This window comes from Stigmatopora nigra, chromosome 13, assembly GCF_051989575.1.
Source record: "Stigmatopora nigra isolate UIUO_SnigA chromosome 13, RoL_Snig_1.1, whole genome shotgun sequence".
NCBI classification, from domain to species: domain Eukaryota; kingdom Metazoa; phylum Chordata; class Actinopteri; order Syngnathiformes; family Syngnathidae; genus Stigmatopora; species Stigmatopora nigra.
Genome location: NC_135520.1, coordinates 2,516,137 through 2,529,197, shown reverse-complemented (window position 1 = coordinate 2,529,197; position 13,061 = coordinate 2,516,137). Strand labels below are relative to the sequence as shown.

Genomic DNA, 13,061 nt, shown 5'->3' with positions numbered 1-13,061 from the left:
GACCCAATCTTAATAGAAAAGATAAAAGCGAGACAATCCTATTTCTATTCCGCAATTACCCTAATGCTCTAAAATGACGCCCAATATGGAGCATCATTTGTTTCTGAAGGATTTCAGAATTTGTGTGCAGTTTTATTTCTATGTGTGTCATATACAAAAAAAACAAGCGCTTCAAATTCCCTTTCTTTTGGCTTAATTGGATTTCTCTTCCAGCCATCATCAAAGGCTCTTTTCCAAGGAACGGCCATGCATTCATTCATTGCCGAGCACTTTTTGATACTTTCGTTAAGAGTGTAATTAATACTCATTAATATGCATTCATGCCAAACAGTGCGGAGATGTAGAATACACAAAATATCTGTTGAAAGGAATAATTAAAGTGTACAATAGCCAAAGTACAAAATATGAGATACTTATTCAGGTAAATGCAGATTTTTGCTGCTTTGTTAACAAAGATGGCATCACAGTTTAGATTGGACCGTTTTATATATAAATTAATAATATTATAAGATACATTAGTGGTAGGGTGTTAAGATTGTTGTAAATTTGGACTGTAATGAACCTGTAGGTCTTGTTATGCTATATTTCTTAAGATGTATGTACTTAATTAGGACCATAGTGTAATTGAAGTGCAAATAAGGTAAAAAGGTCATTGTGATTATCGTATTTTTTGGAGTATAAGTCGCACTAGGCAAAAAAATCACATTGAAAATGGAGAAAAAATATAATTTATAATTTTGTCCGAAACTAAGAAAAAACATAATATACGTTAGTGTTAATTAAACAGGGAACAAAAAATAGAATGGGCATCAGTTAATGTAATATATTAACATGGTTATTTTTAATTAGAGCCTTAAAACAAATAATAAGACATATGTAACTCGCAAGCCCAGCTAAACTTGGATAAAATTGCATATTATAGTCCAGTACTTTTTCCTGGTGATTGTGGATTAGCTTCAAGTTTGTGTATCAAATTTTCTGGTTCATGAAATCAAGCTATTTTTATAAATGTATGGCTCCCAGAAAACAGCTTGCTACTCTTGTCAGAGTAACAAAAAAAAAGAGAAAACTACCACTTATAGTCCATAAAATCCGGTCTTTCTTTTTGAACCCACTGAACTCAACTCTTATTAAATCCTGTCTTCTTTGTTCTCTTCATTCTTTCCAATTTTTCACCTTGTTTTTCTCGCTTTGGGTGACGGAAGCTAAGCGAAGCCAGTCCATCAGCAACTGTGTTCACCTTTGCGAGGCTTTACCCACTGCTAAAAGTGTTCCTACACTGCTCCACACTGTGAGCTCTTTTTTGCCTGGTATCTCTTCTGGTAATTCTGCTTGCTCTCACAGGCTTTCAGGTAAACTCCATTCTGAGAGCTCAATGTATGCTTGTGACCTCCATCTCTCCTTAAATCATCACCAAGTCCTTTCTTCATCATAAATTGTATTCTATCTCATGACCTAAGTGTTTCCACAGAGAATCTTGGACTTTTGTTTGCATTCCCATCGCATGCGTGCATGTTTTCACTTTGCCCGTATGTTTTTAACTTATCAGGATTGGTATACAGGTGGTCATTTTGTGTTTTTTTCCCTAAAAAATGGCCAGATGTAGAAGAGAGTCAGCTATCAGAATGTGGGGAGGAGCTAGGAGGCGGAGATAGCCCACTTCCACGGAGCAGTAGCACCTCAGATATTACACAACAACTCTCTGACACATTACAAGGTATAAGCATGTCTTTATAAGATTTTAAATTGTAATTGTTTTGCCCAAGCATCATTCTTTCATTCATTCAGTCATTTTCTGAACTCACAATGGTCACCTGGGGGTGCTGGACCCCATCTCAGCTAACTACAGGCCCCTTGAATCAGTGGCCAGCCAATTGCCAAAGCCAAAACTTTGTAAATACCAGATTTGTCAGCATATCTTAAGTCCTAAATCATCTTCTCTCTTAATTCTGCATCCAGCCCAAAAGAGAGACCATTCACCTGCTTCTTGTGGTTCGGATAGTGGAACATCTGAAAGAAGAGAAGCATGTGAACCACCAGTTGTAAGGAAGCAATTCGTACTGTAGCATTTTCTTCATGGCTATCCAAAATAACTGCCTGACAACAACAATGTTTTTTTTCTTCATTTTCTTACCCTTTTAGATCCTGATCCGTCGAAGCAGCAGTCCAGTTGAGACAGAAACTAACGTTGAGGGCTACCATTACTTCGCCAGGGCCAAACTACGAGAGAAAAGTAAATATAAACCTCCCATTTCAGTACTTATCTTAAATATGAATCTCGTAATTACTTATGATTTGACTTTGTGCCGTTCTCAGGTGAAAGTATTAGCAGCGAGACATCAAATGGCTACCTGAACGAAAGCGAGGTCACCTGGCAAGCGTTTGACGAAGACGCTGACAACCAGTCTACCCAGTCAGCCCACATGGATGTAACCACTGACCCACAGAGCCAGGGAAATCTACTGCTAAGTCACCACGAGGCTCTCGCAGGTTACTAAATTGCTTTCTTGGGTTAACTCGGGGTTGGAGAACTCAGTTTAGAAGCCAGCACAGTTTATTTTGGGCTCAAAAAGTGAACTTACTAGAGACAGTTTTAGTGAATTGGACAGCTATTGTTGGGCGCTCGGACGTCAAATGGTGACAGAGAAGTTTACTGTTGAAACCAGCTTTTAAAATTATATTCATGAGAGTTTAATATCTAAGAGAGAGAGAGTTTAATGTCTAAGTACTATTTAATATCTAAGTACTGTTTAATGTGTAAGTACTGTTTAATGTCTAAGTACTGTTTAATATCTCAGTACTGTTTAATATCTAAGTACTGTTTAATATCTAAGTACATTTGACCGGCGAACAAAGGGACCAAAAGAACGGAGGCCAAACGTCCGGTCACGCTATTATTGTCTCCTATAAGTAAAGAGTTAATATCCATCACTTGTCATTTTAGGGGACATACAGGTCACTTCTGGTAAATTTTGAATCCTTTTCTATTGATTTTGGGAACTTTCTGGGTTGCTTATTATACATTTTGCATTATTTCCTATAGGTTTTGGTGGAATTGCCTTACATGTGTACAGTACAGTTTTGTGTTTTTTGTTTGTATGTGATCATCATGATATTTGTGTCTTTTCCATTCTACCTTCCCCAAACCCAATTTTGTTCCTCCTGTCCTTTTGTTTATAGGTCCCAACTGTGCCCTATCTCCCCACTCTCCACCCCCACCCCAATACCTCCTCCACCACCACCACTACTACCACCACTATCCTCAGAACCCCCCCGTGTCCCCAGCCCTCGTGGTGCACGCCGAGTGCCCGCAAGATTGCCCCCTGGAAGACAACATTCATCAGTCTGTCTTACACATGCCACACCACTTGGGTATTACTTCATAACTGCTATTCACACACTCCTGCCATTTTTAGTCTCTTTGCGTACTTTAATCCTCATTCACATTCCTCTTCATCAACAGGTTTAAATCTTTTGTACATTTAATTGTAAATATGCCACATAACCTCCTGTTATTTTACCTGTCTTGCTACATTTAACACTTTTCTTTTTCCCCATCTTCTTCCTCACACACTATCTCCTGTGTCGCCCACTACGTGGCGCTGTCGTCCTACCAAATCCAGAAGAACTCATTTAGTTATTGCTTGTTTCACATTTGGTTATTTTTGTTGTAATTCCCATTCATATTCATGTACCTCAACAGCTTTAAAGTATTAATATTTATTGAATTTAATTGTAAATATTCTTCATACATTACTGTCATTTTACATTTTTTGCTACACTCTAACATTATTTCTTTTCCCCATTATCTTCCTCAGCCACTCTCACTCCTCTGTCTCCCACTACGTGGCGCTGTTGTCATACAAACCAGAAGAACTCAATATTGCATGTTTTACATTTGAATATTTTGTTAGTACTTCAATGGATTTAATCAATTGGTAACAGTATTATAAACATTTTATATGGCTTTTCTGAATGTAACTCAGCATTTATTGATTGAATCCTTTATCTGGCTGACAAAATCTTGGTTATTTTTAATTAAAAGATACCAATTTTCTACTTTATTTCCCCTTTTTAACCACACAGACAGCAGCGAGTGTCTAACTGATGACGTCAGCATCATCGCAGGCGGAACCCTGTCAGGATGGCATGCCGATTCCGCCTTCGTCCTATGGAGGAGAATTTTGGGGATCCTTGGAGATGTTAACAACATCAAATGCCCCAAAATCCACGCTAAAGTCTTTTCTTATCTGTACGATCTCTGGCAAAAACTTGCCAAGGTAAAATGGGTGAAGGACTTGGAATATTTCATCTGAAAAACTCAATAATTTCTTCCAAAAACGCCATTTTTTTATGTTCTCACACAGATCCGAGATAACCTGGCTATCAGCATGGACAACCAGTCTTCTCCTCCACAACCTGCTTTCATTCCTCCCCTCCGTATGCTGGCCTCCTGGCTATTCAGGGTACCAACTTCTAACTACAACACCCCACATCATTAATTATTTGAAAGCAACATGCCAAAAATGCATCAAAAAATATCAACAATTCCTCAATATCTTCCTCAAATACTTTTCTACCTCATAATTAAGCAAAACTCCTACAAAAATACTTACTACTAACACAATTAGATCAACCACTTTTTGTGAGTCTGACTGCACCATTAAAACATCCATTTTTTTCTTGTAAATCGGCTATAAGAACAGCACTATTTACCTTTATGAATGTTTATTTTAATACAATTTCTTTCTAATAACCCACACAGGCTACTACACTACCATCAGAATACAAAGCAGGAAAACTTCAGGCCTATAAACTCATCTGCGAAATGATGACCAGACATCAGGATGTTCTTCCCAACACTGACTTCCTTATTCACCTCTTCCACGTCATGCACACTGGCTTCACTAGCAATGATCAGGTATGACCAGTAGGTAGCACCATCTTGACACCATTCCGTTAAAACTGCTTACCATTTCACTTTCAAACTTCAAATGTCATACCTGCCAGTTCACTATCAAACTGTCATACTGTCAAATGTCATACCTGTCAACTTTGGCCACTTTCACCCCTTATTCCTGATTGCAATTCCCCTTATTAAGTGATATTAAACCATTCAAATGCAACGTACCACATATTTACTCACATAGTGTGCATTTAAAAGTATAGAAAAATCAGTCTGTGCACCTTTTTTATGCACAAAATTCAATATTCTGGCACTGACCGTTTTAATTCCGGGGTACATTGCTTGCTAACACGCTATATTTATATATTAAAAAGGTTTCCACTTTTCTTTTAATGTCTTTAAATAAATAATAGCCAGCCAACAAACTTAATTCAAGAAAATTCTACCCTCTTTTGGCATCTTCCAGCCTTCTTTTAGTCACACCCTTCATCATATTTGAACTGATGTTCTCCTTCCAGACGATCCAGGGTGGAGATGAATGAAAGCCCCCCCACCCTTAAATCCCACCCAACCCACACACACACACACACACACACTACCCCCCAAAACAAAGAACGGGATATTTTGGATACAAGTATGTGTATGTATTTGTAGTTGCCCTTCTGGCTTGGTTTCTATTGCGCCTTGGCTGTGCGACAAGCTTATTAGAATGTTTTCAATATCGTTCAATAATGTTTTGAGCCCCCGCCGTGCATTCGTGATTAATTAAGGATTGACGTCTGTCGCGCTCCGTTAGACTGACAAGTCGGGCCTGAGGCCCAGAGTGGGTTGGCCTTGCTATATAAGTGTGTGTATGTGTGTGTGTGTGTTTTAAGTCTGTGAAGGAGCGGGAGGTCGGCCAGGGGGGGATCCCAGTCTAGAGTGGAGCAATGAGGGGGGCGCGCGCTGAGGAACAAGGCAACATTCTCTGGCTTTTGTTCCTGCTCCGTATAATGCGTCGTGGGGGTGGCAGGTAGGGGGGCCGAGCCATGCTGGCCACTGAGGCGTGCTCAAATTGGCCAGAGAAAAGAGTCCTCACGCCACACAATGGAGGACAGACGCACGCCTGCTTAACATAAGAAAGTGGCTCTTACTAAACCCCTCCTTCGTTCTCCCCCCTCTCCCCCTTTATGCCACACTACCCGTCCGCCCCAAAAGAGGAAAAAGCATATATTTGGATGTGTGTATAAATAGTCTATAGTAGGGTGTCCAAGATCGGAAAATTGCTTTTTTTAGAGGGTCGGAATCGGGTAAAAAAATAATAATGGGGGGTTTAAAATTACATTTTGGATTAACTGCTATTGACGGTGAAGGTCCAATCCGTTTTGAATGGGAGGTTTGACAGTGGTTGAATGATTAATGGTACGGAAATATAATTGATCACTACTTTTTAATGAGTTAAGAAAATAAGTAGCACAATGATTCAAAAGTTTAATGCAAAATGTTATATATAATCAGTGTGTTTTGCAATATTTATTCAAATTTATAATGGCATTTGTTTTTTTTTCGTATTGGCAGTGCTGAAATTCCTCAATGTAATTAGATTAGATTTAAAAGATCATTGGTGATGTAGGATGGAATCCCAGTGTAAATTCTCATCAAATTTACATGAAATGGGAGCAAAATGGACGTTCTCTTAGACCTCAAGTGACAAGTGGGACAAGGTCAGGGCTATTGTCCTGTCCTTATAGTCTATCCTATTCTGCTCTCATAAAGACATGACATGTCATGACAGCAGTAATCCATCCAAGGGGTCAGCTTTCTGCTCTCTAACAAATTAATTAAAAATTGATCTTGGATATTATTTTTCATTACTTGGAATTTTTTAATTTTTTTACTTTGACCCCCTATACTTTGTTGTCTTTTTTTTCTTAGATTTTTTCTGCATAATTTATTTCATAGATTGTATTTGAATTCATTTTTTACATTTTTTTTCATATTTTTCAGCAACTTGAACAGCGAAAAATTCATTATCAGTATAATTTTTTTCATGGCAAATCCGGAATAAAGTAGGATGAACAATAATTGTATTTTCCTAGGTGATGTAATAGCAGAGTGCACGCTGTCAAGCCAAAAGCTAGCAGGTGGACATGGTCTGCTCTCTTTGAAATGAGGTCAAATGAAAAGGTCTGAGGTGGCTCTATTCAGAGACGCATTAATGCATCTTTTGTTGATGCAGGAAAAACTAGGTCTATTCCTTCTGCCAACATAAAGCCACCCACGCGGGCCTCAATTCTCCTCAAAGCCACGCCAGCCCCAAAAACACTTTGCATCCTCTGTTTGCGTTTTCCTCTAAAATCCTCATTTCAGACAATCAAGCGACCGTTTGCTGCTCACTAATTACCTCTGACTGCACCACACATTATGTTTCAGAGTTCAATTACCTACAAAATGAGGCTAAAATGGACCCCCAAAGCTCTCCTTACCAATTTTCTGCAAGCAAACGTGTCCTGTTGGATACACTCGCCGCGTTACATCTTTGTGCGTTTATTCTTCTCTTTTGGATTCAGACGTACCATATTTTCACGACTATAAGGCGCACTTAAAAGTCTTAAGTTTTCGCCAGAATAGACAGTGCGCCTTATAATCCAGTGCGCCTTATATATATATATGGAAAAAAACTGAAAACCAAAAATGAAAAACCACCACTGTCGGATATTTAAAAAAACAAAAACGCCTGAACTGAAACAATACTGTTCAATATGCAGATGCCATCTTAGTTTACAAAATCTTTCATCATATAGCTCCTCTCCCACTGCAAGATTTTATACAAAAAAATCCAAAACATCAACAATGGCTGGCTCTAGAAGTGACTGTGTAGTGAGTGCTTCATACCTGGGATGGGGAAAATGTTCTGTTTTTTTTATGTTTGCTGAGGTGCCCTGCTGGTTGAGCCTAATGTTTGAACGGTGCGATTTGCACAGGTTTATAGCTAAGAGGACAGGTGTTTTCTGCCTGGACAATGTCTTTGTACACACACACACACACACGCATATCCACACACACACACACACACACACACACATGCATGAGCGAATGGAAGATAAGAAAGAACTAAAGACCACAATGCAGGCTTATATATGTCGTGACGACATTTTTTTCTGTTATATTCCAAATTGCAAATAGAATTAGTTTTATTCCGGTTTATTTTATAGTCCTGTTGACTGTTTATTCTTGTTTTACACTCCATATTCATGAAAAAATAGTGCTTTATTTTTTATTTTAATTTCCTTTGGTTTGTCTATAAATAATAATTGCTTTTCACATTTCTTTTTTTTTGATGTCTCGCTAAAGTTATTATTATTTTTTTCTAGGTAAGAAACAGTTTTTCAAGCCAAATTCACAAAGCTACTAAGTGCTTGTTTCTTATTTCTCAAGTATCTTTATCTTAATATATATTCAGTGGTTGTCAGCATTTATTGCTGATCTCGTATTCAAATCTTCTGATGCCATTTCATTTTCTCCAGGATACTTTGAACACCATTGTCCGTTCCTGCTCTCCAAGATTCTTCTTCCTGGGTTTGCCAGGTTTTACCATGTTGATTGGCGACTTCATCACCGCTGCTGCACGCGTTCTCAGTTGTGACTCAACAGAGGTATGCCTAAGCTTCATTGAAATCATGTTCCATACCTTATTAATGATTGCACAGAGTAAAAAAGAAAAAAATGCATGACAATATTAATAGTAGTCGGCAATGACGTTTTTGTCTGCTACCAATGACCGAGGTGATCCGGATTAGAGCCGAAATGGCTGAAACTAGATTGGTTATACAAAAAAATTTACTTTAAAATAAGTTACAAAAGTTCTTATAAGGCATACACAATTTGAAATGATTAAAATATATAAAATACAGTTAAAATGTCTAAGTTGACAGGTATGCAATCCAATTTTGCTACCAAAGTATTCTAAGTATCCTAACCCTAACCCTATTCTACACTATAGCTGTGTGCATCTACTGGCATTAATGTTATAATAAAAATTGTTATATTAGAAATTACTGCTACTTTTGGGTAAGAAGATGTTTTGATGGTTCCATTGCAACTCTATTGAGTAAATTGTGTTCTTGTCACTGATGTTTGAGGGCTTTTAGAGCAAAAAATACGACAAGCAGGGACCACAAGGTAGCAATTTACGACAGGGTAGCAAAATATGACAAAACCAGACCTTTTGGCATTAGACTTCCGCTAGTAAGAAAACAGTCTATTTCATATCGGCATTTTATTTCGTGAGTCATTGTGAGTACATCTGGTTAATATTTTCTTTTTTTCTTTTCTGCGCTAGGCTCCCAGGATGGAGGCTCAAACCATCCTCGGCTCGTTAGTGTGTTTCCCAAACCTTTACGCCCACATTCCGGTCTTACGAAGCGTAGCTGGCTCCGACGAGGTTCACGTTGGGAATGAAGATATTAAAGTAAGTTACTCAGTAAGGACTGTAAATCCTCCAGGGGAAATTATTTTCCTCATTTTACACAATTAGATAGGCTTTCAGACCATGTGTGACTTCAATCCCAAGATGGATATTGTAACCTATGGACTAATTGGGAGCGGAAGGACTATCCTATAATCTGATAATGTATGCCTTTGCACTTTAGGATTATCTTGCCAATATCCTGCTTGAAGCTGCTACAAAGGAACACTGTGAAGGGGCCAGGTATGTTATTTCATAGATTAAGTTATGCGTCTAAGGTTGTTATGCTACCATGTTGGGGTGTGACAATATGGCAAAATGGCGTGACCGGACATTTGGTCGCCGGTCTTTTGGTTGCCTGTCAAATGTACTTGGATATTAAACAGGACTTAGATATTAAACATTACTTAGATATTAAACAGCTCTTAGATAATCAACAGTACTTGGATATTAAACTGTACTTAGATATTAAACAGTACTTGGATATTAAACATTACTTAGATATTAAACAGTTCTTAGATAATCAACAGTACTTAGATATTTAACAGTACTTAGATATTAAACAGTACTTGGAGATTAAACAGTACTTGGAGATTAAACAGTACTTGGAGATTAAACAGTACTTGGATATTAAACAGTACTTGGATATTAAACAGTACTTGGATATTAAACAGTACTTAGATATTAAACTACTTAGATATTAAACTCTCTCTCGTGAATATAATTTTGAGAGCTGGTTTCAACAGTAAACTCTATGTCACCATTTGACCGGCGACCAAACGTCCGAGCACCTTTTGCTAGCAGATTCCAATCAAAAAGTGTATGTTAACTCATTGGCTGCTACCCTTTTAGACATCCAATCCACTTTGACTGGATCAATGCCACTCAAAACAGAGCATTCATATCTAGTCTAGGTTTTGGTGGCATTTACCAGCCCCTCCCTGTTAAATTTAGAGCAGTTATAAGTCATTTTCTGTTGATTTTCAGTCACTTTCTATTGGTTTAGGGACATTCTAATATTATTTTGTCATTGCAGGTGTATTGCTGTGTGCAGCCTGGGTTTGTGGGTATGCGAAGAACTAATGCAAGGGAATATCCATGAACAGGTTAAAGATGCCATCAACGTCTTGGGAGTAACCCTCAAGGTCAGTGACCAATACATGTCAATATTTAAAAAATATCTTCCAATATAGGATTTTTGGTGGAAAAAAAAACCTCAAAAGTAAAGTTGACGACCAAAAAAATGTCAAAAAGTTCATTTTATTATCCATTTATTTCGATGTAACGTTGATTGACAGTTGAAAATAATCCGTAGACTAGTTTTAGTGGCGAGTATTTTATTTTTCTCAGTGCCCTGATTCATTTGACTGAAGAGAACCAGAAAAGTAGTCGAGCCTTTTTTTTCTTTATGGAGAGGAGCTTGTTTGCCACTGTTATTTGGAGACTGTAGATGTGGGCCAATTTAGGCAGCGACAAGTCCCAGCTTCCTGCTCAAGTAAGGCCCCCCCAACAACCCCTCCATTCCATCTCTAATGGAGCAGTAATCACTCCCCTGTACAACTTGACACAGACTCCGCCAGCCCCAAAATAGAGGGTATAGGCAGGGTAAGAGTGTGTTGTAAAAGGGGGGAGGATGGAGGGAGAATGGCAGTGACAGTCTCTTTTCTAAAAGCAGGTGCTGAACTCTCAGGGCCTCTTTTTGTGTTTGGCCATTTCTGCACTCATTGCATTGTCTCGCCTCGTTACATGTTGAGAGGCATTCACCCGAAAGAAATGGCAAATTCTATTTCGGAACAAAGAATTTGGAATGACTGAAGAAATTCGCCTTTCGGGTGGGAGCGGTTCGACGCGCTGGTCTGCGATGAGTCTCTCTGGAGAAAATGAGGAGAGGGTAGAAATGGAAATAGGTTTTTATGCTGATTGGCTGGCAATGTGGTTGCATTGGAGGGTCAAATAGGGATGACAATAATGTGTCACTCAATATTGAATATCAATTGAGAATATTTATTAAGTTTTTTCATTGTTATTTACAATTTACCCTTGTGATCATTGTGAAGGTAAGTGGTATAGGAAATGAATGCATGATTTCATAATTCATGCATTTATTTTTAACACCACTTGTTCTTTTGTGGGTTGTGGGGTGCTGGAGCCTATCCCAGCTAAGGTTGAGATAGACTACAACCTAAATTGACAATTTGCAATCCACCGAGTGGGAATCGAACCCACTCTGGCCATATTGAAGTCAGGCAAAAGGACCACAGAAGGACTGGTGGCTTATTTACAATTCTTTAAAAAAAAATATATTGATAAAAAGTTTTACAAATCACTCTTGAGTATTAATAACTGCCTAATTATGGGGAAAAAGTGCAATATTTTAATTTAATGTGAAATACTGAACATGTTTTTGTTACTGGTATTAAGTGTACTGTTAGTTTTTTGTCTTTAAAAATTTATATTTATAAAACATTTAAAATATCACTCTTGAGTATTAATAACTGCCTAAAACTATTGACACAGATATTTTAATTGATTAGATTTACTGAGCATATTTTTCTCCCTGGTATTAAGTGTTAATTTTTGGAGAAAAAAAGTGCAATATTTTAATTGATTTGATTTACTGAACATGTTTTTCTTACTGCCATTAAGTGTTAATATTTTGTTGTTGTTTTTTGTCCAGTTTGGAAACAAAGCTGTGGCGCAGGTAGCCTGTGATGTGTTCCATCTACTCATCTCTCATTGGGAGCCTCTCCAAAATGTGGATCCAACGCTCCCTAAAAAAATCATTGAGGTACTATTTGCATCCAATACTATGAACTAAAAAAAACATGTATTTATTTCCCAATAATAGTCTAAATTGTACTTGACATATGGCTGCAGTTGCAGGATTTAGTCTGCAATCTTTGTCTCATTTGAAGCCCTTTAAAACCACTCTGATTACGGGCTATAGTATAAATATTGACTTGGCTTTACTTGACTAGTCCCGGAATTACTAGTTAGCTACTATAGGCCACAGCTCAGGGTACTTGGATGGATGCTCACATTTAAAACCACATTTGAAAAGATTTGTTAGAAGAAAAGAAATGCCACATTTGCGTTCTCCTTCCTAATGTCTTTTTTGTCCTCCTTTGCTTTGTCCCTTTGCAGATATTTGTAGCCACAATAGCCTTTTTGTTGCCGAGTGCTGAGCATTCAACGGTGGAAGCTGAGAAAAAGGTACACATTAGAAAAGAAAGGGTGGAAGATCTAAACGATCTATCGTGCTAACACTCATAAAATAACTGTTCTTTTCTGACCTTAGGTTGGCTTTATCCCCATTTTTTTCGTGATGTGATTTCTGTTTGTCATTATTTACATTTGGTATTTTTTTTTCAGATGGTGGTGTCCCTACTACTTTGTCTATTGGACTGGTGCATGGCTGTTCCCTTGAGTCTACTGCTAGAACCTATCACCACGTCTTTTCTGGACAACCATACATCCCATAAAGCCCCACTACTGGACTACATCTACAGGGTGAGTTGTCACACAATTTTAGACTTACCGTTTTTGACCCGAATATAAGACGAGACCCTCTTTTTCAAGACTCAAAGTTGAAAAAAATACTTTTTCAACACCAAATCCCCTTTTATTCACAAAATAATTACAGTACAACTTCTTTTTTTACCATCCAAACCACTAAATAGCCATTTTCAATTTGGGTGTTCTAAAAAA

General features: G+C 37.9%; 1 protein-coding gene across 1 annotated transcript in view; it reads left to right on the top strand.

Moving 5' to 3' along the window:
• The window catches only part of ralgapa2 (Ral GTPase activating protein catalytic subunit alpha 2), a 66,360-nt gene that overhangs the window by 12,695 nt on the left and 40,604 nt on the right, over positions 1-13,061 (top strand). Inside the window, exons 17-32 of the mRNA XM_077730873.1 lie at positions 1,206-1,352; positions 1,601-1,717; positions 1,960-2,042; positions 2,143-2,233; positions 2,317-2,490; positions 3,181-3,372; positions 4,087-4,280; positions 4,368-4,466; positions 4,766-4,921; positions 8,413-8,541; positions 9,228-9,356; positions 9,538-9,596; positions 10,390-10,498; positions 12,031-12,141; positions 12,498-12,566; positions 12,726-12,863. Of these exons, the coding sequence (XP_077586999.1) occupies positions 1,206-1,352; positions 1,601-1,717; positions 1,960-2,042; positions 2,143-2,233; positions 2,317-2,490; positions 3,181-3,372; positions 4,087-4,280; positions 4,368-4,466; positions 4,766-4,921; positions 8,413-8,541; positions 9,228-9,356; positions 9,538-9,596; positions 10,390-10,498; positions 12,031-12,141; positions 12,498-12,566; positions 12,726-12,863 (1,997 nt within the window). The remainder of the gene's footprint in view (positions 1-1,205; positions 1,353-1,600; positions 1,718-1,959; positions 2,043-2,142; positions 2,234-2,316; positions 2,491-3,180; positions 3,373-4,086; positions 4,281-4,367; positions 4,467-4,765; positions 4,922-8,412; positions 8,542-9,227; positions 9,357-9,537; positions 9,597-10,389; positions 10,499-12,030; positions 12,142-12,497; positions 12,567-12,725; positions 12,864-13,061) is intronic.